The following is a 26,985-nucleotide window of genomic DNA, read 5'->3' as shown; positions in this document are numbered from 1 at the left end:
TGCGATTACAGAAGGTCGAGACTGATGTCATCTTTTGTATTGGTATTTTATCTATGCTTAGAGACCAAACAATGCCTAGCTGCTATCGATTTGGGTCCTTGGGCAGGGTTTATAATTAAGAGAAAATGTGTAGATTTGCCTAGTCATTCTGGTGCTGAAAATGTACGTCTCAGTAATAAATTCACAGAAAAAAATCCCCAGTGTAAACTAGATAAAAATACCTTTATTAATTAATCTTAAAACCTATCAAAAATAAGTGCACTTAACGTAAACAGTCACCATGACAACAACATATAATAGAAAAGACCAAGGTGATGCCTAGCCCTATACTGCACTACCTGCACCCTACCTACCAGCGGAGGTTGGCACCCTATAATCCTGCACAGTTGGCGCCCCCGCTCACCGTCGACTATCCCTCCTACCCCTATTGGGCCCTAATAGGATGGGATGGGAACACAAAAACAGTCATACAAAAATACCATAGTATGTATGATAGAAAGAAAGGGGGAGTCTATATTGCTACCTGCTCTACCCCTACCTGTCAGCGGAGGTTGGCACCCTATTATAGTACGACAGTGGCGCCCCCGCTCAACGACGACTGTCCACTAGCCTGTCCCTTATTAGATGTTTTAGGGAAATAAGATATTGTATTTATAATAAGGTGCTGTAGTGCTTGTAAACCATGTCTAAATACTCCCAAGGGTTAGACATACATGTATGGATCCTCTTAATATAACACACATTCATAATCCAGGTACTCCAGACAAAATGTAGTTTGATATACAAAAGATATAAATATCTGGTCTAATGTTCATCCAGATCAGTCTGATACACTGACTGGACACCAAAATACATAATCCAAAAACACTGGGTGGTACACCCAGTCGGACCAAAAGAAAAAAGACCACAATCAGTCGGTACCCTTGTTATTAAGAATCCGTACAAAACCCTTTTGGGCCGACAAAATATCTTAATAATGTATCTATAAAAGCATCACTTATAGACTCAATTTATATATTTGCAAAAGCATCCCTTGTAGACTCGACGCGTTTCCCCTCACTGTTACATGAGGTTCATCAGGAGCAATACATGTTGATAAGGGGTTACTTAGCTTATCATAGTCGAAATGTCAAAACCGAAACCGATATATGGTACAGCATCCCAGGGCAAATCCCCTCTCGATATGGTGCCTCCAATCTACTATATAAAGCTGAATGTGTGTATGTATGTATGTATGTATGTATGTATGTATGTATGTATGTATGTATGTATGTATGTATGTATGTATGTATGTATGTATGTATGTATGTATGTATGTATGTATGTATGTATGTATGTATGTATGTATGTATGTATGTATGTCCGGGATTGGCATCTGCACCGTCGCAGCTACAGCCACAAAATTTGGCACAGTCACACGTCTGGACCCCGAGAGCGTCATAGGCTATATTGTGAGGCGAAATTTTAACCCCGCGCGTTCCAATTCACCAAACAATTTTGCCCCTATCTACATAATGGGAAAAAATGAAAGGAAAAGTGTAGGAGGCAAATTGACAGCTGCCAGATGTGAACAAGGGGGACTTAAAGAATGAGAGCGATGGCGCCAAAGAGTATATACCGTACAGTTGCTAAGGTGGGGCCTCGACATGGGATACTCACCACACATGGGGATATGAACACACACACAAAATGCGCCACACACTACCACGTGCTTGAACACATATTACCCTCAGCACACATTTCACCACAAATACACCAACCTCGCCACATAAAAGTCAAAACACAAAAGTCGCCACTCAAAACTCGCCACGCGCAGAACTCGCCACATGCAAAAACTAGGCTCTTGCAAAACTCGCCACAAGTGCAAAATTCTCCTCATGAAAAACTCGCCACACGCAAAACTTGCACACGCGGAAAAATTGCCACATGCACAAAAGTTGCAACACATGCAAAAGTTGCCTCACACAAAACTTGCACATACTCAAAAGGCACCACACATACTACTCGCAACGCGCAAAACTCGCCATGCGCAAAACTTGCTGCACACAACTTGCTACACTAACCTGTCACATGCAACTCGACACACAAAAAGTTGCTACACGCATGTTGCTACACAAAACTCATCTCACAAAAGTCGCTACATGCATGTCGCCACACGCAACTCAACACACACAACTTGACAAACGAAACTCGCCCTAAAACACACACAAGTCTGGTATTATCCTTCAAAAATAAAAATCTGATTAATAAGCAGACAAACTACAACAATTGCACCATATAGGAAATACGGCAGTTGTCAGTCACATGACCTGTCTATTATGTGTATGTGTGAGCTAATATATACTGCCAGGGGGAGGGCTTCCTGTTGGCTGGGGATTTATCAGGCTGCCAATTTAGCTTACAAATACTGAGGTAAAAATACTGAGCAAATAACGTGTGAACGAGGTCTAATACAGGAGGAGATGACACACAGGTATATACTATATACAGGGGAGATGACACACAGATATATACTATATACAGGAGAGATGACACACAGGTATATACTATATAGAGGAGGAGATGACATATAGGTACATATATATACAGGAGGAGATGACATACAGGTATATACTATATACAGGAGGAGATGACATACAGGTATATGCTATATATAGAAGATGACATGCAGGTATATACTATATGCAGGAGGAGATGACACTCAGATATATACTATATACAGGGGAGATGACACACGTATATACTATATACAGGAGGAGATGACATACAGGTATATACTATATATAGGGGAGATGACACAGCAGGTATATACTATATACAGGGGAGATGACACAGGTATATACTATATACAGGAGATGACATACAGATGTATACTATATATAAGGGAGATGACAAACATGTATATACTGAGGTGATGAGGTGAAAATGAGAGGTGTGAGGTGAAAATGAAAAGGTGTGAGTGCAAAATGAGAGGAGTGAGGAAAAATAGTGGAGTGATCAGAAAATGACAGATGTGAGGTTGAAATGACAAGTGTTAGGGGGGAATGAGAGGAGTGAGGGAGAAAATGAAAGGTGTGAGGGAGAAAATGAGAGATGTGAGGGGGAAAATGAAAGATGTGATTGGGAAAATGAGAGGCGTGATGGGAAAATAAGAGAAGTGAGGTGCTATAACTAACCACAGATATTTACTATGCCCAGGCAACGCCGGGCTCTTCAGCTAGTATATATATATATTATACACACACACCATAAGATGCACTTTTTAGCAAGAAAAACTCTTGGTTAAAAGTGTGCGCATCTTATAGTCCAGAGGCAGCTTCCTGTGATGTGGGAGAATGCAGACTTCGCATGTTTCCCAATCCCAGAGATAGCTGTTCCCTAATCGTGGCTCACACTAATCTACAAGTGCTTCTCAATAAATTGGAATACCATCAAAAACATATTTCCGTTCTTCAATATAAAAAGTGAAACTCGTATTATATAGAGACATTACAAACAGAGTGATCTATTTCAAGTGTTTATTTCTGTTAATGTTGATGATTATAATTTACAGCCAATGAAAACCCAAAAGTCATTATGTCAGTAAATTAGAATAATTAATAAAAAACAACTGCAAAGGCTTCATAAGTGTTTAAAAAGGTCCCTTGGTCTAATTCAGTTGGCTCCACAATCATGGGGAAGACTGCTGACTTGACAGATGTCCAGAAGGCAGTCACTGACACACTCCACAAGGAGGATAAGCCACAAAAAGTAATTGCTAAAGAAGCGGGCAGCTCACGGAGTGCTGTATCCAAGCATATTAATGGAAAGTTAAGCGGAAGGAAAAAGTGTGGTAGAAAAAGGTGCACAAGCAACCGGGATAACCGCAGACTTGAAAGGATTGTTAACCCCTTCATGACCCAGCCTATTTTGACCTTAAAGACCTGGCCGTTTTTTGCAATTCTGACCAGTGTCCCTTTATGAGGAACTCAGGAACGCTTCAACGAATCCTAGCGGTTCTGAGATTTTTTTTTTCGTGACATATTGGGCTTCATGTTAGTGGTAAATTTAGGTCGATAATTTGTGCGTTTATTTGTGAAAAAAATGGAAATTTGGCAAAAATTTTGAAAAGTTTGCAATTTTCAAACTTTGAATTTTTATTCTGTTAAACGAGAGAGGTGTGTCACACAAAATAGTTAATAAATAACATTACCCACATGTCTACTTTACATCAGCACAATTTTGGAACCAAAATTCTTTTTTGCTAGGAAGTTATAAAGGTTAAAATTTGACCAGCGATTTCTCATTTTTACAGCAAAATTTACAAAACCATTTTTTTTTAGGGACCACCTCACATTTGAAGTCAGTTTGAGGGGTCTATATGGCTGAAAATACCCAAAAGTGACACCATTCTAAAAACTGCACCCCTCAAGGTACTCAAAATCACATTCAAGCAGTTTATTAACCCTTCAGGTGCTTCACAGCAGCAGAAGCAACATGGAAGGAAAAAATGAACATTTAACTTTTTAGTCACAAAAATGATGTTTTAGCAACAATTTTTTTTTATTTTCCCAAGGGTAAAAAGAGAAACTGGACACCAAAAGTTATTGTACAATTTGTCCTGAGTACACCGATACCCCATATGTGGGGGGGAACCACTGTTTGGGCGCACAACAGGGTTCGGAAGGGAAGGAGCGACATTTGACCTTTTCAATGAAAAATTGGCTCCAATCTTTAGCGGACACCATGTCGCGTTTGGAGAGCCCCTGTGTGCCTAAACATTGGAGCTCCCCCACAAGTGACCCCATTTTGGAAACTAGACCCCCCAAGGAGCTTATCTAGATGCCTAGTGAGCACGTTGAACCCCCAGGTGCTTCACAAATTGATCCGTAAAAATGAAAAAGTACTTTTTCACAAAAAATTTATTTAGCCTCAATTTTTTCATTTTCACATGGGTAACAGGATAAAATGGATCCTAAAATGTGTTTGGCAATTTCTCCTGAGTACACCGATACCTCACATGTGGGGGTAAACCACTGTTTGGGCACACGGTAGGGCTCAGAAGGGAAGGAGCGCCATTTGACTTTTTGAATGAAAAATTAGCTCCAATCGTTAGCTGACACCATGTCGCGTTTGGAGAGCCCCTGTGTGCCTAAACATTGGAGCTTCCCCACATGTGACCCCATTTTGGAAACTAGACCTCCAAAGGAACTAATCTAGATGTGTGGTGACCACTTTAAACCCTCAAGTGCTTCACAGAAGTTTATAACGCAGAGTCGTGAAAATAAAATATCACTTTTCTTTCCTCAAAAATTATTTTTTAGCCCACAATTTTTTATTTTTTCAAGAGTAACAGGAGAAATTGGACCCGAAAAGTTGTTGTCCAGTTTGTCCTGAGTACACTGATACCCAATATGTGGGGGTGAACAACTCTTTGGGCACACGTCGGGGCTCGGAAGGGAAGTAGTGACTTTTGAAATGCAGACTTGATGGAATGGTCTGCGGGCGTCACGTTGCGTTTGCAGAGCCCCTGATGTGCCTAAACAGTAGAAACCCCCCACAAGTGACCCCTCTTTGGAAACTAGACCCCCCAAGGAACTTATCTAGATATGTGGTGAGCACTTTGAACCCCCAAGTGCTTCACAGACGTTTACAACGCAGAGCCGTGAAAATAAAAAATCATTTTTCTTTCCTCAAAAATGTTTTAGCAAGCAATTTTTTATTTTCACAAGGGTAACAGGAGAAATTGGACCCCAATAATTGTTGCCCAGTTTGTCCTGAGTATGCTGGTACCCCATATGTGGGGGTAAACCACTGTTTGAGCGCACGTCGGGGCTCGGAAGGGAGGGAGCACCATTTGACTTTTTGAATGCAAGATTGACTGGAATCAATGGTGGCGCCATGTTGCGTTTGGAGACCCCTGATGTGCCGTAACAGTGGAAACCCCTCAATTCTAACTCCAACACTAAACCCCAACACACCCCTAACCCTAATCCCAACTCTAGCCATAACACTAATCACAACCCTAACCCCAACACACCCCTAACCACAACCCTAACCCCAACACACCCCTAACCCTAATCCCAACCCTAACCCTAATCCCAACCCTAACCCCAACACACCCCTAACCCCAGCCTAATCTTAACCCTATTTCCAACCCTAGCCCTAATTCCAACCCTAACCCTAAGGCTACGTGCCCACGTTGCGGATTCGTGTGAGATTTTTCCGCACCATTTTTGAAAAATCCGCAGGTAAAAGGCACTGCATTTTACCTGCGGATTTACCGCGGATTTCCAGTGTTTTTTGTGCGGATTTCACCTGTGTAAAACGCTGAGAAATCAGCACAAAGAATTGACATGCTGCGGAAAATACAACACAGCGTTTCCGCGCGGTATTTTCCGCACCATGGGCACAGCGGATTTGATTTTCCATAGGTTTACATGGTACTGTAAACCTGATGGAAAACTGCTACGAATCCGCAGTGGCCAATCCGCTGCGGATCAGCAGCCAAATCTGCTGCAGATCCGCAGCACAAAGCCTAATTCTAACCCTAAGCCTAGTTCTAACCCTAATTCTAGCCGCAACCCAAACCCTAACCCTAACGGGGTGGTCAGATCACAATCTCCAGCCATGGCTGATGCTATTTCAGCATCGGCCATGGCTGGATCGTAATATTTCACCAATTTTCATTGCTAAAATATTACTATCGCTCTGATTGAAAGTGAAACGTCACTTTCAACAGCCAATCAGAGCGATCGTAGCCACGGGGGGTGAAGCCACCCCCCCTGGGCTAAAGTACAACTCCCCCTGTCCCTGCAGGCCGGGTGAAATTACAGTTAACCCTTTCACCCGGCCTGCAGGAGCCCAATCTGGCCATGACGCATATGCTGCGTCACAGGTCGGATTGGCACAGGTTTTCATGACGCATACGGTGCGTCAAAGGTCGGGAAGGGGTTAAAAAATGGCTATTCAAAAATTTTGGGGAGATTCACAAGGAGTGGACTGCTGCTGGAGTCAGTGCTTCAAGAGCCACCATACAGACATACCCGGAACATGGGCTACAAGTGTCGCATTCCTTGTGTCAAGCCACTCATGACCAATAGACAATGCCAGAATCATCTTACCGGGGCCAAGGAGAAAAGAACTGGACTGTTGCTCGGTGGTCCAAGGTGTTGTTTTCAGATTAAAGTAAATTTTGCATTTAGTTTGGAAATTAAGGCCCAGAGTCTGGAGGAAGAGTGGAGAGGCCACAATCTAAGTTGCTTGAGGTCTAGTGTGAAGTTTCCACAATCAGTGATGATTTGAGGAGCCATGTCACCTGCTGGTGTAGGTCCAATGTGTTTCATCAAGACCAAAGTCAGCGCAGCCGTCTACCAGGAAATTTTAGAGCACTCCATGCTTCCCTCTGCCGACAAGCTTTTTGGAAAATGAAATTTCATTCTCCAGCAGGACTTGGCCCCTGTCCACACTGCCAAAAGGTACTAATACCTGGTTTACAAAAAACAGTATCACTGTGCTTGATTGGCCAGCAAACTCACCTGACTTTAACCTCATAAAGAATCTATGGGGTATTGTCAAGAGGAAGATGAGACACCAGACCCAACAATGAAGACGAGCTGAAGGCTGCTATCAAAGCAACCTGGGCTTCCATAACACCTCAGCAGTGCCACAGGCTGATCGCCTCTATGCCACGCCGCGATCTAGTTAACACAAAAAAAATCATCAGCAAAGGTAATATGTCTGTTTGATGGAGTTTGATGTGCCGATTCAAAAATATGCTTAGTTTTGCTCTAGCACATAAAGTTTCTGAGATAGAAGTATTTTTGTTATTACATTATTCTACATTTTCAATGTATGTGGTTTTTCCTATGTTATTCCCATTTCTTTGCTTGTCTTACTTAATTGTGAATTTTCTTACAGGGACAACATGAGTAAAGGTTTTAGTGAGTTTTATCGGAAGGAGTATTGATAGTGCAGTCAACCAATAACTGCTTCTCGGAAAGTCACATGTTATGGGGAGGAGCTAAATGTTATGAGGCCGTAAGGTTTGAGTCCGTCAGAAAAGGATGGTGATGGCAGCAAGGACTAGTATGTGAGACTGACAGGAGACAGGACTCTACAGGGATCTGAGCACTGCCACAAGGAGATAGAAGGGAAGGCAGCGGACAGCCACCATTGTGAGAGGATTTTCACTGCATTTCTGGGAGGGAAAGTCGCCTCAGAGGGAAGAATACAGCTCAGTCACTGAGATGTAACTGGGTGAAGGTCTCCACAGAGAGAGAACCTGAAAGCAGCCAATATCACACTGAGAAACTGCCTGTCTGCAAATGCTCATCTGCTCATCTGTAAAGGTACCGTCACACTCAGCGACGCTGCAGCGATATAGACAACGAGCCGATCGCTGGAGCGTCGCTGTTTAGGTTGCTGTAGAGATGTCAAACACAGCAGCTCCAGAACGATGCAGGAGCGATCCAGTGACGTAAGGGTTACTCACTTATCGTTCTCACAGGTCGTCACAGGTCGTTAGCTCCATGTAAATCATTGCATGCATCCTTGCTTTTGCTGTCAAACACGATGATACACGCCAATCTGAGGACCAAATAAAGTTCTGGCCTTTCTGCTCCGACCAGCGATATCACAGCAGGATCCAGATCGCTGGTGCGTGTCAAACACAACGAGATCGCTATCCAGGACGCTGCAACGTCACGGATCGTTGTTGTTCTCGTTGTAAAGTTGCTGAGTGTGAAGGTACCTTAAGGAATAGGCTGACCCTTGATGATGTCAAGGTGTGTTATTACCGAAACAGAAGTAACAATTTAACACAATTTTTCACAGTTGATGGACCAATGGTGTACTGTAACAATGTGAATGGTCTCTTTGAAGAACTGAATCAAGAGAATTTTGTTGCAGATTGGCGATTGTTTATTGACTCATCTCAGAGACGTTTGAAAGCAGTGTTGCTTCACAATGGAAATATGAAACCATCAATCCCTATTGCTCACTCATGTCATCTAAAGGAAAGTTATGAAAATCTGCCAGTTGTTTTGGATGTTATACAATATAAGCATCATCAATGGAATATCTGGAGATTTGAAAGTGATTGGTCTGCTAATGAGAATGGGAAGGTTTCACAAAATATTGTTGCTTCTTCTGTTTATGGGACAGTAGAAATACATAGAGCATTATATTCGTCATGATTGGAGACAGAGAAGCATCTATGCTCCAGGTAGAGACAATGTTCAGCATCATCCTTTAGTTGCTCCAACAAAAATATTTCTTCCTCCACTACATACAGTCGTGGCCAAAAGTATTGACACCCCTGCAATTCTGTCAGATAATACTCATTTTCTTCCTGAAAATGATTGCAAACACGAATTCTTTGGTATTATTAGCTTCATTTAATTTGCCTTAAATGAAAAAACACAAAAGAGAATGAAGCAAAAAGCAAAACATTGATCATTTCACACAAAACTCCAAAAATGGGCCAGACAAAAGTATTGGCACCATCAGCCTAATACTTGGTTGCACAACCTTTAGCCAAAATAACTGCGACCAACCACTTCCGGTAACCACCAATGAGTTTCTTACAATGCCCTGCTGGAATTTTAGACCATTCTTCTTTGGCAAAACTGCTCCAGGGCCCTGATATTTGAAGGCTGCCTTCTCCAAACTGCCATTTTTAGATCTCTCCCAGGTGTTCTATGGGATTCAGGTCTGGACTCATTGCTGGCCACCTTAGAAGTCTCCAGTGCTTTCTCTCAAACCATTTTCTAGTGCTTTTTGAAGTGTTTTTTGGGTCATTGTCCTGCTGGAAGACCCATGACCTCTGAGGGAGACCCAGCTTTCTCACACTGGGCCCTACATTATGCTGCAAAATTTGTTGGTTGTCTTCAGACTTCATAATGCCATGCACACGGTCAAGCAGTCCAGTGCCAGAGGCAGCAAAGCAACCCCAAAACATCAGGGAACCTCCGCCATGTTTGACTGTAGGGACCGTGTTCTTTTCTTTGAATGCCTCTTTTTTTTCTCCTGTAAACTCTATGTTGATGCCTTTGCCCAAAAAGCTCTACTTTTGTCTCATCTGACCAGAGAACATTCTTCCAAAACGTTTTAGGCTTTTTCAGGTAAGTTTTGGCAAACTCCAGCCTGGTTTTTTTATGTCTCGGGGTAAGAAGTGGGGTCTTCCTGGGTCTCCAACCATACAGTCCCTTTTCATTCAGACGCCGACGGATAGTACGGGTTGACACTGTTGTACCCTCGGACTGCAGGGCAGCTTGAACTTGTTTGGATGTTAGTTGAGGTTCTTTATCCAACATCCGCACAATCTTGCGTTGAAATCTCTTGTCAAGTTTTCTTTTCCGTCCACATCTAGGGAGGTTAGCCACAGTGCCATGTGCTTTTATCTTCTTGATGACACTGCGCACGTTAGACACAGGCACATTCAGGTCTTTGGAGATGGACTCGTAACCTTGAGATTGCTCATGCTTCCTCACAATAGTTTCTCAAGTCCTCAGACAGTTCTTTGGTCTTCTTTCTTTTCTCCATGCTCAATGTGGTACACAAGGACACAGGACAGAGGTTGAGTCAACTTTAATCCATGTCAACTGGCTGCAAGTGTGATTTAGTTATTGCCAACACCTGTTAGGTGCCACAGGTAAGTTACAGGTGCTGTTAATTACACAAATTAGAGAAGCATCACATGATTTTTCAAACAGTGCCAATACATTTGTCCACCCTCTTTTTTATGTTTGGTGTGGAATTATATCCAATTTGGCTTTAGGACAATTCTTTTTGTGTTTTTTCATTTAAGACAAATTAAATGAAGATAATAATACCAAATAATTTGTGTTTGCAATCATTTTCAGGAAGAAACTGACTATTATCTGACAGAATTGCAGGGGTGTCAATACTTTTGGCCATGACTGTATAAAGTTGAGATTGATTAAAAACTTTGTGAAAGCCATGGCAAAGACAAATTCACTAGAGTTCCAGTACATGCCAGGCAAGGGACGCTGCTGCACGACAGGCAAGAGACGCTGCTGCACGACAGGCAAGGGACGCTGCTGCACGACAGGCAAGGGACGCTGCAGCACGACAGGCAAGGGACGCTGCAGCACGCTGAGCTACACAAGGCAAATGCCAAACGCTCAGCGAATATCAAACATGTGTCCTATGTATCCTGGTAAATCACACTGAAATTGCAAGGAATGAAAAATAATTTGTTTATAGTAGTTTTCAGGCTGGGATACTATATTTTTGGGGTATCTTCAATTAAGCTATCTGTTGTAATTGTTTTTGGCCATATTGTACCTCAGGTAATGAGGAAGCTTTACACACTTTTGACATGTGCACAGAAAACCTAAATGATAATAAAAAAGTACTAAATCCTGATATGCTTTCAGAGAGAGGACACCAAGCACAAAAATGGACTGTAAGAGAGAAAGAGGACTAGAACCGTAGTGCCACCTATTGGAAGTAGCAATCCAAAAAGTCAATATCGACTTTTTAATGAACTTTGCCATATGACTAAATGCCAGACCAGAAACTCAAGTTTGCAGAAATGTGTTTAGTCTTCTTTGAAGACGCTATTTGCATAGTCAATTTCCCAGAGCATTGGAAGGCCTTTAGACCCCAGACAGAGGCCTCTCATACAGCCAAATCAGATCTCATGCTTTGCACTGAGGAAGGAAAGCATTCAGAAACACGTGTCTGCAATTTGAGATTCTGGTTTGGCTGTTACCACAAGTCATGTGGCCAGGCTCATTGTAGGGTCAATATGGACTTTTAGGATTGCTGCTTCCAGTAGGTGACACTAGAGTCCTAGTCCTCTTCCTCTCTGAAGAGACAACTTGCATATATACTTTTTATTGCAACCGTACCCTAGTAAAGAGGCTAAATGCAGTGCAGAAAATGTAAGGTAGTTCCCCTACTCACTTATCAAACTTTTGTCTTCTAGAAGTTTGTTGATAGCAAATGGAAGAACTAGTCCAAGTAAGCAGAAGTTGTAAACAGTTTTAAGAAGTTCTTTATTCCTCATACTATTCATATGTACATCCAGTGCAGTGTTCAAGGTCTCCAGGAACCTGTACCAGAGAGAATAAAGGCATAGGAGTTTATAGAAGTTGACCAGTTCTTGGACATCATCTTGTTATACCCCAACGCTTGGCTCCAATAAAATAATAATAAAGCTTATACTAAGCTCCCGTGCCGGCGCTGTTCCCGTCGTGTCAACACTGCCTCTCCCCGATGCTTTCGTACGGTGTTGTGATCAATCAACGCTGGTGTCACGCTGTAAACGGCGATATAGAGGCAGGACGGTGTACTGGGACCCGCACCTATCCCTGACTCTATAAAGGGGCCCTGACTTGCCCTTATCTCAGGGGTACCTATAATGGTTAGGAGGCCTGAGCCGCCAGCGTATCCCTGTCTCCTGAGTAAACCCCATCAGTGCCCCCCCCCCCCCCCCCCCCCCCGGAAATAGGACTGCACAAAAATAGCAAAACAACAAATAGACAGGGATTACAGACAAGGTAACAAATAGAAAACACCCCAAAAGCTCACACAACCACAGAGGAAACACTGAGTAGGAAAAAGGGTAGCAACAACAAAGGAGGGAAACAGGTTTAACATGCAACCAAATCAGCAGACAACAATCTAAGTAGATAAAACTCCAAGCTCCTAACACCATGCTCCTCCACACTCCTAGCCAGGCAGCTGAACTTATCACTGACAACAGTAGTCAAAGCTAGGTCTATACAGAGGATGAGATTACAAAAATCCAATTCAGCTAAGAGACCAAGCCGTCAGCAACTTCAGTCCGCCTTTGTCCGAAGGCGGGGACAGTGACGCCATCGCTGATTGGGTGCCAGAGTCACAATACTGCACAAGAGACCCAGTGAGATCGGAAACGGTGCAGACACAGGAAGTGGGTATAGGTTTTATTATTTTATAAGGGCCAAACATCAGGAAGGGGCTGTTCCTAGTAATGGACAATCATTTTAAAATCAGTTGTGAATTCTTCCATTAGTCATTGAAATAAGATTATCCACCAAATGATAATTTTCTCAACAACTAAACATTTCTACCTTGTTTTCAAGCCCCTTTGTGGCGTAGCTGAACAGGCGCATTATTTCTTTGTAACTGCCTTTATTTTCTATAACCCAAGTAAAATTACTGAAATGTCACCATTTGTGTACAGTTTTTTTTCCCTAGGCAACCAGGTGACCAAAATAATGGCACATGGGACCTAAAATTTGAAAATGGTGACAAATTTAGAATTATAATCATTTGTGGCTAGCCCCACCATTGAGATTCCACAGAATTAATATTACTGAAAAATGTCTGCTATTACTGCTTCACTAAAAAAAAATTCACAGTGCATCACATAAGAGGACGTCCATTCTTGAGCATTAGGCACTTGTACTCACACCGTACACTGGAACATAGGAAGTCATGGAAACTTCATTTGTTAACGAGTAATAATTCACCTCCTGATATCACTAAAACCATTGTACACAAAAAATAATAAGAAAGACGTAGAAAAGACAGAAATAATACGTAAGACACATTTCATGTTCAGTAATTATGCATGATGATGTACATTTAAGCCTAAAGAAATACGAGCGCCGAGGTCCACATCCAGAAGGCCTCTCGGTTTAATAGTAACCTTCCTATATCAGCACTGGGCATACATTTACTAAAGTGATTCCAGATGTCTGATAAGAGTCTGAAAAAACCCGATATACTGTAACTGCACACTTCTGAATCCTGACAGCGTGTGGTGCACATCAGAATTCACCAGCTCTGTTGGCAAGAGCGGGCAAGTGGGAGATTTGGATACATGCAGCCACATGCCAACTAGATTTTCCGGCTTCTTTCAACACAAGTGAATAAAGAGAAAATGAGAACGTCTAGTCGGCATATGACCACATGCATGCAAATCACATCCATCCATTCATGTGACGTCCCATTCACATCAGCAATACTGGTGAATCTTGACAGAGTATGCACCACGCCGGGCAACGACTCAATCTCTATGTCATAGGTACAGAACGATTTCATGCCTCCATGATGAACATCTTTTTTATTTCATTTCCCAATGATGGACATATTGGTCTTTTTTGATCTTTAAAGTTCTCAACAAACCCCATGGGGTAGTCCGAGCAGAAAATTCAGAATCTGGATGGGGGTGAATAAATGCCACTTTCTTTTTCCACGCTAAACATACAGACAGACCACTCAGCTAGTGTTCAGCATTATATACTGGATTTGGCGGATTATAATAAGCACCGTATTATAAGACGCTCCCCAAATTTTGAGGAGAAAAACAAGAATAAAAAACTTTTTTTAATAAAATGGTGGTGCGTCTTACAGTCCATGCGTCTTATTGCTTCCCAAGGGTGGTGGCTGCGGTGAAGCGGGGTCCCAGGGTCGCTGCTGGAGGCAAGAGTGGAGCGTTGCTGCAAGCCGCAGGCTGGGATGAGGGGGCGTTTGGATGTGCGCCGCTTTGGTTGTTCGGTGGTGTGAGGGCTGTACCGACATTTTGTGAAAACCCAGAGCTCCTGCACCTACATGGTTTACTATGCGGTGGACTCTGGGAAAATGGCTGCTGGGGGGGGGGGGGGGCGCATGCGCAGATGGAGATCTTGGCGCTGAAATCTCATCTCCTGAGATCTTGGTGCCGAGATCTCCATCTGTGCATGCGCCGCCCCCAGCAGCCATTTTCCCGGAGTCCACCGCATAGTAAACCATGTAAGTGCAGGGGCTCTGGGCTTTCACAAAATGTCGGTACAACCCTCGCACCACCGAACAACCAAAGCAGCGCACATCCAAACGCCCCCTCATCCCAGCCTGCGGCCTGCAGAAACTCTTCACTCTTGCCTCCAGCAGCGACCCTGGAACCCTGCTCCACTGCGGCTGGTAAGGTATATCCACATTATAAAATTTTGGGGAAAAAAGTACGTCTTATAATCTAAAAAATATGGTACCTTGTCTAAAACATTTGCAAACATTTAATTAAGATAACGTTATTTGGCTCCACAATTTTTAATTTAAACGATAAAGGCGCCAATCTGAAGCCTGAGTACATACAATAAATTGAAAAACGTGGTGTTTGGAGTGAACCATGTGTACATGGTCTCCGCTCCTGCAGACTCCAGAATGGCGTAGATGGGGACCAGGCCACTATGAGTGACATCAGGAGATGACCATCATACTTACTGCTCTTTCTTTCCCTCGGGGAGGTGGTTTAAGTTGGAGAACACTCTGCTGGCTGTTACTAGATGGTTTATTCTCAGTGGTTTTGACTCCTGGATGATTTTATCAGCAAAGTTATCCAGTAATGGGACATATCGGAAACGGAGGAAGGCCATGTTCCTGAGAACGATGGAGATCTGTGACAAGACGTGGAGATATGAAGGATTACTTCTCAGTAAGGAACTTCACCAGTCTTTTCTTTTCCAGGTGCACAAACTGAATTTGTGACAGATACTTATGGTGAGAATAACTGTAATGGTACCATTCAGAGGGGCGCACACACGGCGTCTTACAGAAGATCCCGCTGATGGACGCTTACCTGCCATATATTCCACATATAAATGCTGCTCATTATGTTATCTCCAATCGCGGACAACAGCTTTTCATTGAAATATGAGAGTTTAGAGCAGTATCCGCTCAGGGACACGATTCTTTTGCAGGAAAGCTCTTCTAAGCAACCTAAAAAAGGGGGGAAACGGTTTTCTATAGTAGGTGAAGAGGTGGAAAACTACTCCCCTATGTAAGAGGCTTTCCCACCCTTAGGTATGATTAGCGAGCGTGTGTTTCATCAAGAGGTTACACTGGATGTTTCTGTAGACAGTCCACCGCAGACACAGAACACAACAACACTACAGGATTACTATGGAGTTCATTTTCTATACTGTACGAACATAGCTCCCCCTAGTGGTGGTTACCGGCAGTATGAATTTTATCATTAATGGCTTGTCCAACAACTACAATTATCATCTATCGTGTCAATGAGAGAGGGTCCTGTGCCCCCCGATTGTATGCAGTAGCAGAGCATTCATTGCCCATAGGACTGATGCAGAGAGCATGTCTGTAGGACTAAGTTCACACAAGTGATGACCTTTGTGGACTGGTGGACAACAGTGGAAAAGGAATAACATTTAATCTTGTGAAATCTTCTCTAAACGATATATAATACAATCACACTGCGATTATATCTTCTACTACGAGGACGGGCTCATTACTGCTGAAAGCACATGAAACATCATTACATCCGCGGCCGAGAAGGAAACGAGCCGGAAATCAACTCACCCATGAGTTTGTGGCTACAGGAATCCAGAAGAGCCTCTGAATGCAGATTCATTTCAGCGAGGACGGAGAACATGTGGTGGCACTGGGACACCGTGAACTTGTCAATCATCTGTAAAGCCTTTCCGTAACAGAAAGCATGGACAGAACACAAGAAGCTATGGAAGACTGTGCACAATCGTGATCCAGCTTATACTGCACATATAAAAGAGCTGAAGACGGGACAATTAACGAGGGGTAATGTAATAAGGGCATTATGGCAGCAGGGTTCTCCTAACATGGAACAAAAAGGAATCTAGAAGTAGGGGCTGAGAGGCTGATTCCAGTGATGTGTCCCTTACAATGCTGCTTGGTGTAGTTGTGATAGAATTGCTGCTTTCTCTGCTGTAGATGTAGCAGTGCTATGAGGGCTAAACTCTGCATTGCCCGCACCCTGACTGGCAATCCTGTGTGCACTGTCAGCGAGCTGACAACCAGTGGTGGGCACGGGGTTACACGGATTAGCTGGACTGGTGCTCTCAGATTAAACAGCAAAAACTTGCTGACAGTTCTTCTAACCCCCTACAACCATGGACATATAGGTACATCCAAGGTCATGTTCCTGCATTTGATGCGGGCTCTGACAATGAGCCTGCATGTTTCCCTCTACATGACCGCTGATGTTAGGCAAGACCAGGATCAAGACCGGAGAGGGCCACCATCCGAGTATAATAAACGCTATGTTTTAGGATCTGCGGACTGGATTGGGGACTCTTTTCTTTTACAGCCTTCCAATATTCAGTAAAAATGGTCCTAATGATGGTAGCCGTACTTTATATGGAGAAAACCTGGTGACAGGTTCCCTTTAGGGTGTTGATGCCAGTATTCAGGTGTCAAATTCTTCAAAATTTGCTTAATATTTGTACAACTCGGAAACTATGTACAAATGTTTTGACTTTTAAAGGGTTTACTTCAGAATGTTATAACTTTTGGTGTTCTCGTGCCAGTCCCGGACAGCTAGCTAAGCCCGCACTTCTAATCCATGACAATTTATGCCACGGTACTGGAGTAAGATCTCCGACAGAGGCGCACGGCTCTTCTAAGACCCCCCTAACCCATTACGTGGTGGGCACTCTCCTAATGAATTGGGGTCTCTCACTCCTCCACGTACGACGCCGGTCTTAGTGAAGCCGCCCCTAAATATTAGCCCACATACATAACAGAAAGCAGCGCAGTGCCTATATTACCTGCAGCTTCCGTCTGAGGTGGGCCGGAGCGATTCTCATCAAGCTCTGAAGTGTTGGGACGTCTGGAATGGCTTCACATTTCAGCTCTATTTGTAAACTGCCAATAAAAGCGTATAACTCAGGTTATAGCAGTGTGGGAAAGCGAGGAGATCAGCACATTCACAGTCAGCTCAATGATATATAATACTGGCCATCCCCTGTACGAACGCATGCAGAACGGGCCGCGCATTCTCCATGGTTCCACTTTCATTTCTCCCTTGGCTGATCTTTGTGAGGGCTCGGTTTTTCTGTGGAGAGCCATTTTATTGACATTACCAATATCGATACCGTTTTGATCGCTTTTTATCACATTTTTAGGGAGGTGTGGTGGCTGAAAAAACACAATTCTGGGGTTTTAATGTTTTTCTCTTTACAGCGTCTGCCATAGGGGTTAATTAATTTTACACACAGTGATATCAACTATGTTTATTTTTGAACGTCTTTATTTTTAATGGAGGAAAAAGGATGACTGCAATTTTTAAACAGGTTTTTATATTTTTAAAAACATTTTTTACTTTATGTTTTTAATGTCCTTAGTGGACTTGAACCTGTGACTGTGTGATCGCTCATACTATATACTGCATGTACCATAGTTGTGAGTCTTCTGCAAAGCTCAGCTTCACAGATCCCCAGCTGCCATGTTAACCCATCAGTGCCCTGTGATCGGGTCACTGAGGGCTAATGCACACAAACACTGGCATGTATGCCTTTTAAACACCACGGTCAGCAATTGACAATGGAATTTAAATGGTTTACAGTAGTGACCAGAGCTCAGCGCCAATCACAGCTGGGAGACACAAATGCTGGCTGTGTAACATTGTGCAGACAGCTGTTACTCCAGTCCGCACACGTGGGGGCTCCTCTCAGGCTGGGTGGGTGGAGGATGACATGTTTTATTGTATAGCTGGACTCATAATTCTTATGTTAATATCAGAATCACACAGCCAGTCTGACATGAATTATAAATAAATACACCAAGCTCAATAGGTCTCAGCGATCTGTTCAATAATGTGCACAGTTTGTATTGTGAAATGTAGTGACAGATTCCCTTTTAGAGCTTTTTTGCTCATAACACAAGTCCGCAGTCATTGCCGGCAGTGGTTTATAAAGCTCTCGGGTGGTATCTCCAGTCTGGGGGTCCCCTCGATCTGTGCACCTTCCTAGTCAGGTGATGCACGTAGCAGAGAAGACACTATAGAGGGGCTGACTGTAGTATAAGGTCTCCAACCCTAAACTAGATGTACAGTAATACACACCGACCAGGAGCATCGTGTTCGACGTGGTGTGGCTACTAATGGGGAAGAGATGGGTTTGCTTTATGAAATACAGACATCATGATAAGTTACACTTACTAGAGACCAGAGCTTAAAATCTCCACGCTTTTGTCATTTTTCATCATTTTCAGACAATTGGCCAGTATAGAAATTTCATCCAATTTTAGTGTGCCGAGACGTTGCTGCAAAAAAGTGACATCATTAATATGTGACAAAAGGATTGAAATCAAGAAAAAAAAAAAGGAAAAAGAAGCACAGGTAGATCGTACAGACGGTATGGCTGTAGATATTACTACTATGAGGCCACGGACACAACATGTGCTCTCCCATCAGAGACACGTACTCCTAAAATGAAGGTGCCACGCTATGCCCAGCAGACAGTCGGCAATATAGTCAGAAGGGCAGGAGCTCTAGTGGACGGGTTTCTAGAAATCCCATGCCCACTATACGTCCAGAGACGCTGTGGATCACGCGGGGAGACGGACATGTGGAGCGTCTTTCAGGACCACAGCATGTCAATTTCCCTTTTGGAGAGACGCTAATCTCCGCAACAGAAATTTCACCCATAGAATGTATTGGACGCGGTGAACCCTCACGGTCCAGTGATCACAGAGGATTCACCTGCGTTCAATGCCAGTTCCGGATCACGTGCATCCAGCCTTACAGAGCATCTCCCCATTCCAGCTCATCATCGCCAGGATGTCCATATGTCTTATAGGGCCAGGGTTGTTTACTAGAGATTTACAGGGGTGGTAACAGTGCGAGCCTTTATTGGCCACAGTATTATGGTGTGCACAAGCCTTTTGACCACAGACCATGTTGCCTGGTGCTTAGGCTCGGGGAGGATACACATCCTCATGTTACTCATGGAGACTTGTAGTTCATTATTCTCCCCGGGAATTTGTGATTTTATGCACGTGGAGGAGTCCCGTCAGATACTGATTCTCCAATTACAGGTTATCCATCTTTTTGCTACTATTCAATATCATTGTATGATTCTTGCATTGGCTCTTGCATGCACTAATTTGTTTTCAACATATGTATTATATAAAACAGTGATATAATGTTTAGCCATTTCTTGCTCCAGCACACTTTCCATTCTTGTTTTTTGCGGTCTACAAGATGTCCCATTACCGTTCTATCAGAATCTTACATCAGGTACATGTAACTGCGTAGCATTGATATTCTGGAGGCTTTTCAGAAAGCATTTACATACATCATTCCTGGGGTATGTAGGTGCTCAGATTGGGCCACACTCTATAAACCTAAATCTAGAATAAATCCAGCACTGTTTACAGAATATTTATTTGTACCATCCAAAGTATAGTGTACAAGATGACGTTTTGGTCACAAAAGACCTTTATCAAACCCAGACCAGTGTCTGCTTGGAGCAATATGAGCTGTCTCAGAGCTAAAAGGTGATCGCTGGGGATAGAGCCAGAGCCATGGAGTCAGAAAGCCAAACCTACCACTCCTCAATTTCCCCAGCACAGCCTCATTACTGAGCATGTGCATAAAGTGCAGCACAGATTCATCTCAGCTAACAGCCGAGATCCTTAGATCAGGAACAGAACAGGCATTTACAGGACATTCCATAACTTTCCCAAATTCTTATGAAAACATTTACATCACATCCTGCATTGTACTACTGTACCCAATTTATTACATATGTCAGGATTCGGAGTTGGTGCATTTTATACCGACTCCACAGCCCTGGATAGAGCAACACCTCTGGCACAGGCACTTACCTACCAGCGACAGCTGTTGCTCGACCATCAGAAAGATTGTCGGATTTATTCTACATTTTGATTACTGGAAATATTATCATCTTCCTGAATTTCCCATCCTGAACGCTAACAAAGTGAAGTCAGGGAATTCATACTGCAGAAACCAGGTGCAACATGAACCAGGCAGCCATGTTTTAACAAGCAGGAGGAAATGGAGAGGACAGTGATCAGGACACTCAAATAGAGAGAGCTACCTGTCAATCAAACCAAGCCAGGAGAAGCCAGCAGGCACAGGAACCATTGTTTCATCAGAATCAATGACCTAACAGGTTGATTTAAAGAATATGGACAGCTACAGTTGTTTGTTTAAGCTTTTTTTATTTAACAATTTAACGACTGCCGATACGCCTTTTAACGGCACTGAGAAATAAGGTTATAACGCCCCCCAGAGTCAGAAATTCTCAGGGGTCTCCGCTACTTACCAACCCCAGTGTTGCAATCACCGTTATTCACAGATGGCGACTGCAGAAAAAAAAAAAAAGTCAGATTTCCTATTTATTTCTCTCTCCTCTGATGTGAATTAGCACATCAGAGGAGATAGAAATGGGGTCCCCCGATTCCGCTCGGTAACTATAGTGTCCCTGGACCCTCTTGTATCCCCCGGTCCTGTCCCCCAGCCATCAGCGTCTTCTTCTGGGAAGAAAATGGCAGGTGCATGCCCAGTGCGCTCGCCGAGATCTGCTGGCCGGCACTCGGCAACAATAAGAAATTTTTCCTATTGGTTCATTTTGATCACTCTGATAGACCCTATCACAGTGATAAAAAAAAAAAAAATAGTAAATCAAACCCCCCTTTATCACCCCCTTAGTAAGGTAAAAAATAAAATAATTTTATTTTTTGTTATTTCCATTTTTCCATTATTATTAGGGTTGGGCTATGGTTAGGGTTGGGGCTAGAATTAGGCCGGGGTCACACGAGCGAGTCTCTCGCATCAAGTCCCAGCACTGCCGCAGGCACTCGGGACCGAAGTTTGTGGCTGCATGTATTTCTATTCGATTCCGAGTGCTGACGGCAGTGCTAGTTTCTCGCATTGAACTTGCAAGTGTGACCCTGTCCTTAGGGTTGGGCTAGGGTTAGGGTTGTGCTAGAGCTTTGGTTGGGAGCTAGGGTTAGGGTTGGGCTAGGGTTAGGTTTGGGCCAGCCCCTTTTCCTTCCGACTTTCCTTCCAGTTTTTTTCCGCAATAAAGATTATCAAAGCTAACTACCCTATCCCTTTTCCTTCTTTTACCTAACTTCCTTTCCTATCCCATATTTTTGCATGTTACAAACTTTAATAAAGTTTGTTTGAAAAAGGGTTGGGCTAGCGTTAGGGTTGGGCTAGAGTTATGGATAGGGGTGTTTTGGGGTTAGAGTTAGAATTGGGGGGGTTCCACTGTTTATGTACATCAGGGGATCTCCAAACGCAACATGGCGTCCACCATTGATTCCAGACAATTTTGCATTCAAAAAGTCAAACGGTGCTCCCTCCCTTCTGAGCTCTGCCATGCACCCAAACAGTGGCTTTCCCCATTTATGAAGTATCGGTGTACTCAGGAGAAATTGCACAACAAATTTGTCATCCATTTTCTCCTGATACCCTAGTGAAAATAAAAAAAGATTGGTTCCAAAGTAATTTTTTATGAAAAAAGTAGAATGTTGATTTTTTCCTTCCACATTGCTTTAGTTCTCATGAAGCACCTGAAGGGTTAATAAACTTTTTGAATGTGGTTTTGCGCACCTGGAGGGGTGTAGTTTTTAGAATGGTGTCGCTTTTGGGCATCTGTTATATTGACCCCCCAAACTCACTTCAAATGTGAGGTGGTCCCTAAAAAAATTGCTTTTTTAAAATTTTGTGGGAAAAATTAGAAATCGCTGGTAAACTTTTAACCCTTAGAACGTCCTAACAAAAAAAATTATGTTTCCAAAATTGTGTTGATGTAAAGTTGACATGTGGGAAATGTTATTTATTAACTATTTTGTGTGATATGACTCTCTAATTTAAGGGTACAAAAATTAAAAGTTTGAAAATTGCAAATTTCGTCCTCACCTGGCAAACAGTAAGAAGAGTCTGAATGAGCCGGGTCTTCTGATTCACATCTAAAGTCACAAAGACCTGGAGGCCACAAACCAAGAAGCTGTTTGACATTGAGTGGGCCAACTTCATTACTTCATTGCATAAGGTATAAAAATTTGGGTGTTCAGAAATAAGCCGCTTGTCAGAAGCAGTCAATGTGTTATTACTAGCGAGGATACGCCACAGATTCATGACACTACAAAGGAGGTCTTGCTGACTGTGCAAATTACTGGTGAATGCATCCAATACATCTACACACGATAACTTTGTTGGGGGTCCTATAGCGCTAGCCTGGAGCTTAGTCCCCTCTCCTTCCAGACCAGGATCAGTCTGGCAATCCTCGTTGCGGACAACACGGACATGGTCATGATTGGAGCCTCTGCTTCCAGATACTGGATTGTTCTCTTCTGCATTTACTGAAGTCTGCTGTAAAAACCTGATGGGCGCTGGAGTCCAAGGCTTGACCTCACGAAGTAGCAGAAGTTCAGATCTTGTGCTATAGTTCCTCTGAAGTGAAGGTATTCTCACCCCTAATAAACAGTGGCATGACTGGAATAGTCGCACGGTGCGTAGTAGGCAGGAGAGAGGCTTCTCGTGCATTTTGAAAGTCTCTTAAAAAAAATCCAGTAATGTTCTTCAACAGTATTCCTGTCCCAGAGCACTGGCTGTAAGAAGGAACACAACAGTTAAAGGGTTTTGAGGTATCCACATAGTATCTACCGTAGATTAAAATAAGAAAACCGATTATCACTTTCTGATAGAACAAAGCAAGTGAGAACAGGTGCAAGCTGCTGTGACTGTACAATGGACAAAAAAAAAATTAATACAGACGTAGAGAAGGACGAACCGCAACAATAACGTTCAGGCTCGATACTGAACACATACTGTTCAGGTATGGACCCCGAACATGGACTTTGCCAGGTATCTGTGTTACTGTTCGGCCCCCTGAACACCAGGTGTTTGTTGCACTATCATGTGCATAACAGTGTGGCAAACACTACCTCTGATCGGCAATAAAATCATTACCGCCGGCCAGAGAGCCGCTGTTCCCAGATGTGATTGAAGGTAAAAGGTTACCTCCAGTCACTGGTGTCGGCTGATAGGATTGCTAGTCCCATCAACCTATGCCTGTGCCGCTAATACCAGCAAGAGCAGGTGGCGGCTGAAGGGAGTACCCAACAGCCGGCGCTCTAAATAAATGATAAAGAAAAGCGTGGATTCCCCTGTATTTTTGATAACCAGCCAGGCAAAACTGACAGCTGTGGGCTGCAACCTTCATCTGTTAGCAAGGCTGGTTATCAAGAAAAGAGGGGTGCCCATGCCAATATTTTAAATAATTTAAAAAAACAACATGGGGTCCCCCTCAGTTTTGACAACCAGCCTTGCTAAATCAGACAGCTGAGGGCTGGTATTCTCAGGCTGGTAGGGGGCCATGTATATTAGCCGCCCAAGACTAAAAATAGCAGCCCGATGCCACCCAGGAAAGATGCATCAATTCTGGCGCTTTGCCTGGCTCGTCTCACTTGCCTTGTAGTGGTGGAAAGTGGGGTTCACATTTGTGGTGTTGATGTCACCTTTGTATTGTCAGGTGACATCAAGAATACGGCTTAGTAATGGAGAAGCGTCCATAAGACACCTGTCCATTACTAATCCTATAGTTATATTGTAGATAAGCACACAGTCAGAATAAAGTCTTTTATTTGAAATAGAAAAACACACTTAATTTTAAATAAAAAAGTAAAAAACACAGTTATACTCAACTAATGCCCATTCCAGTGACGTCATGATCTCCTGTAAAAAACGGGAATAAAAACAACCATATCCTTCACCTGTCTGTCGTTTCCAATGCCGTAATCCATGTCTGGGATAAACAGTTTTCAACCTGGTGCCAAGAGGCGACTGTCCAGGCTGAAAACCCACTGAGGAACGAGTTGCTGAAAGCTCAGTCTCAGTGACGTCATTGAGGTTACCGCAGGTCACCGAGGCTGCGTTCCCTGCCGGACCTCTGAACCGCGTAGACCTCGGTGAGATCCCCACTAGCACAGAGAGAAAAAGTCTCATGGTGCAGCGATGAGCTCAGAGAGTTCACGTTGAGAAAGGAGAAATTTTCCCTGGTGAACTCACGGCTACACCGTGACTTTTTCTCACCATGCTAGCGCTGATATCACAGAGGTCTCTGCAGTTCAGGGGCCCGGCCTCAGTGACCTGCGGTAACCTCGATGACGTCACTGCTAGTCACTGAGGCTGTGCTCGCAGCAGCTCATTCCCCAGTGGTTCTCAGCCTGGACGGTCGCATCTTGGCACTGTCCAGGTTGAAAACTGTTTATCCACAGACCTGGATTACAGCATGGGAGAGAATGACAGACAGGTAAGGGATATGGGTGTCTCTTATTTTTGTTTTTTTATAGGAGACAATGGCTTCAGTGGAATGGGTGTTAGGTGAGTATAACGGTGCTTGCTATTTTTAAATAAAAAGTAAAAGTGTGTTTTTATTTGAAATAAATGACTTTATTCTGTCTGTGTGCTTATCTACAATATAAAGATAGGATTAGTGATGGATAGGTGTCATAGATGTCACCTGACAATAAAAAGGTGACATCAACCCCATAAATATGAACCCCACTTGACACCGCACAGTGCAAGTGGGAAGAGCCAGAATTTCCGCATCTAATAGCTCCTTTTCTGGGCGGCTGTGGGAACCAATATCCATGCCCCATACCAGCCTGAGAATACCAGCACCCAGCTGACTGTTTTCACTTGGCTGGTTGTCAAAAAATGGGGGGGGGGGACCCCCCTGCAGCGTTTTCAAAATTATTTATTTAATTTGAAAAAATTGTGTGGACCACTCCATTCTTGATAATAAGCCTTGCTGAAGATGAAAGCTGATGGTTGCAGTCTCCAGCTGTGAGTTATGCCTGGCTGGTTATCAGAAATACAGGGGAACCTACAGCGTTTTTATTTTTTAAATTATTTATTTAGAGCTTAGGCGCCGACTGATGAATACTCCCAGTTTGGTGGCGCAGCAGTGCCCGGGACATATAACGGTGCAGGTAACGGCCATCTGAGCCAACAGCGCTAACGGCGGCTACAGCGCTAACGGCAGCTATGGAGCTAACGGCGGCTACGGAGCTAACGGCGGCTACAGAGCTAACGGCAGCGGCTACCACGCTAACGGCAGCGGCTACAGAGCTAACGGCGGCTACTGCGCTAACGGCGGCTAATGCGCTAACGGCGGCTACAGAGCTAACGGCGGCTACTGCGCTAACGGCGGCTAATGCGCTAACGGCGGCTACAGAGCTAACGGCGGCTACTGCGCTAACGGCGGCTACAGAGCTAACGGCGGCTACTGCGCTAACGGCGGCTAATGCGCTAACGGCGGCTACAGAGCTAACGGCGGCTACAGAGCTAACGGCGGCTACAGAGCTAACGGCGGCTACAGAGCTAACGGCGGCTACTGCGCTAACGGCGGCTACAGAGCTAACGGCGGCTACTGCGCTAACGGCGGCTACGGCGCTAACGGCGGCTACGGCGCTAACGGCGGCTACGGCGCTAACGGCGGCTAATGCGCTAACGGCGGCTAATGCGCTAACGGCGGCTACAGAGCTAACGGCGGCTACATTGCTAACGGCGGCTACAGAGCTAACGGCGGCTACAGAGCTAACGGCGGCTACGGAGCTAACGGCGGCTACGGAGCTAACGGCGGCTACTGCGCTAACGGCGGCTACAGAGCTAACGGCGGCTACTGCGCTAACGGCGGCTACAGAGCTAACGGCGGCTACAGAGCTAACGGCGGCTACAGAGCTAACGGCGGCTACTGCGCTAACGGCGGCTACTGCGCTAACGGCGGCTACAGAGCTAACGGCGGCTACTGCGCTAACGGCGGCTACGGCGCTAACGGCGGCTAATGCGCTAACGGCGGCTAATGCGCTAACGGCGGCTAATGCGCTAACGGCGGCTAATGCGCTAACGGCGGCTACAGAGCTAACGGCGGCTACATTGCTAACGGCGGCTACAGAGCTAACGGCGGCTACAGAGCTAACGGCGGCTACGGAGCTAACGGCGGCTACGGAGCTAACGGCGGCTACGGCGCTAACGGCGGCTACGGCGCTAACGGCGGCTACTGCGCTAACGGCGGCTACTGCGCTAACGGCGGCTAATGCGCTAACGGCGGCTACTGCGCTAATAGCTGCAGACTCTGGCGTTTCCCACGTGACGGTGCAGGAGCGGACGCTGCGGTGCACACTGACCCCGCTGCCTGAGCGCTCGGCCCGGTAGTGTGCGCCCACTGGCCCCTCCTGTGACCCCGGACACGGCGG

General features: G+C 44.3%; 2 protein-coding genes across 6 annotated transcripts in view; one reads left to right on the top strand and one right to left on the bottom strand.

Moving 5' to 3' along the window:
- Positions 1-26,985, bottom strand: part of FASTKD2 (FAST kinase domains 2) — a 53,779-nt gene that overhangs the window by 26,666 nt on the left and 128 nt on the right. For 3 of the 5 annotated variants that reach the window (XR_011314665.1, XM_069733689.1, XM_069733692.1), the window contains exons 2-8: positions 22,643-23,334; positions 18,908-19,011; positions 17,517-17,613; positions 16,294-16,417; positions 15,554-15,693; positions 15,199-15,371; positions 11,914-12,068 (exon numbers count right to left, since the gene is read on the bottom strand). Coding sequence is in view for 4 of the 5 variants with exons in the window: in XM_069733689.1 (XP_069589790.1) it covers positions 11,914-12,068; positions 15,199-15,371; positions 15,554-15,693; positions 16,294-16,417; positions 17,517-17,613; positions 18,908-19,011; positions 22,643-23,269 (1,420 nt within the window). In the remaining variant the exon portion in view is untranslated. The remainder of the gene's footprint in view (positions 1-11,913; positions 12,069-15,198; positions 15,372-15,553; positions 15,694-16,293; positions 16,418-17,516; positions 17,614-18,907; positions 19,012-22,642; positions 23,335-26,985) is intronic. The other 2 variants (XM_069733690.1, XM_069733691.1) reach the window with 2 other exon arrangements.
- Positions 25,775-26,944, top strand: LOC138646102 (ice-structuring glycoprotein-like). Its single transcript, XM_069735567.1, has one exon. It carries the CDS (start codon positions 25,775-25,777, stop codon positions 26,942-26,944), a length of 1,170 nt encoding a protein of 389 aa, XP_069591668.1.

The sequence above is a fragment of the Ranitomeya imitator genome, chromosome 7, assembly GCF_032444005.1.
Source record: "Ranitomeya imitator isolate aRanImi1 chromosome 7, aRanImi1.pri, whole genome shotgun sequence".
NCBI lineage: Eukaryota > Metazoa > Chordata > Amphibia > Anura > Dendrobatidae > Ranitomeya > Ranitomeya imitator.
The sequence above is the reverse complement of the archived record's forward strand: the minus strand, read 5'-3'. Positions and strand labels throughout refer to the sequence as shown.

Bases quoted from the DNA above. Each gene is read 5' to 3' on its own strand.
- LOC138646102 (XM_069735567.1), top strand. From the start codon at position 25,775: ATGGAGCTAACGGCGGCTACGGAGCTAACGGCGGCTACAGAGCTAACG.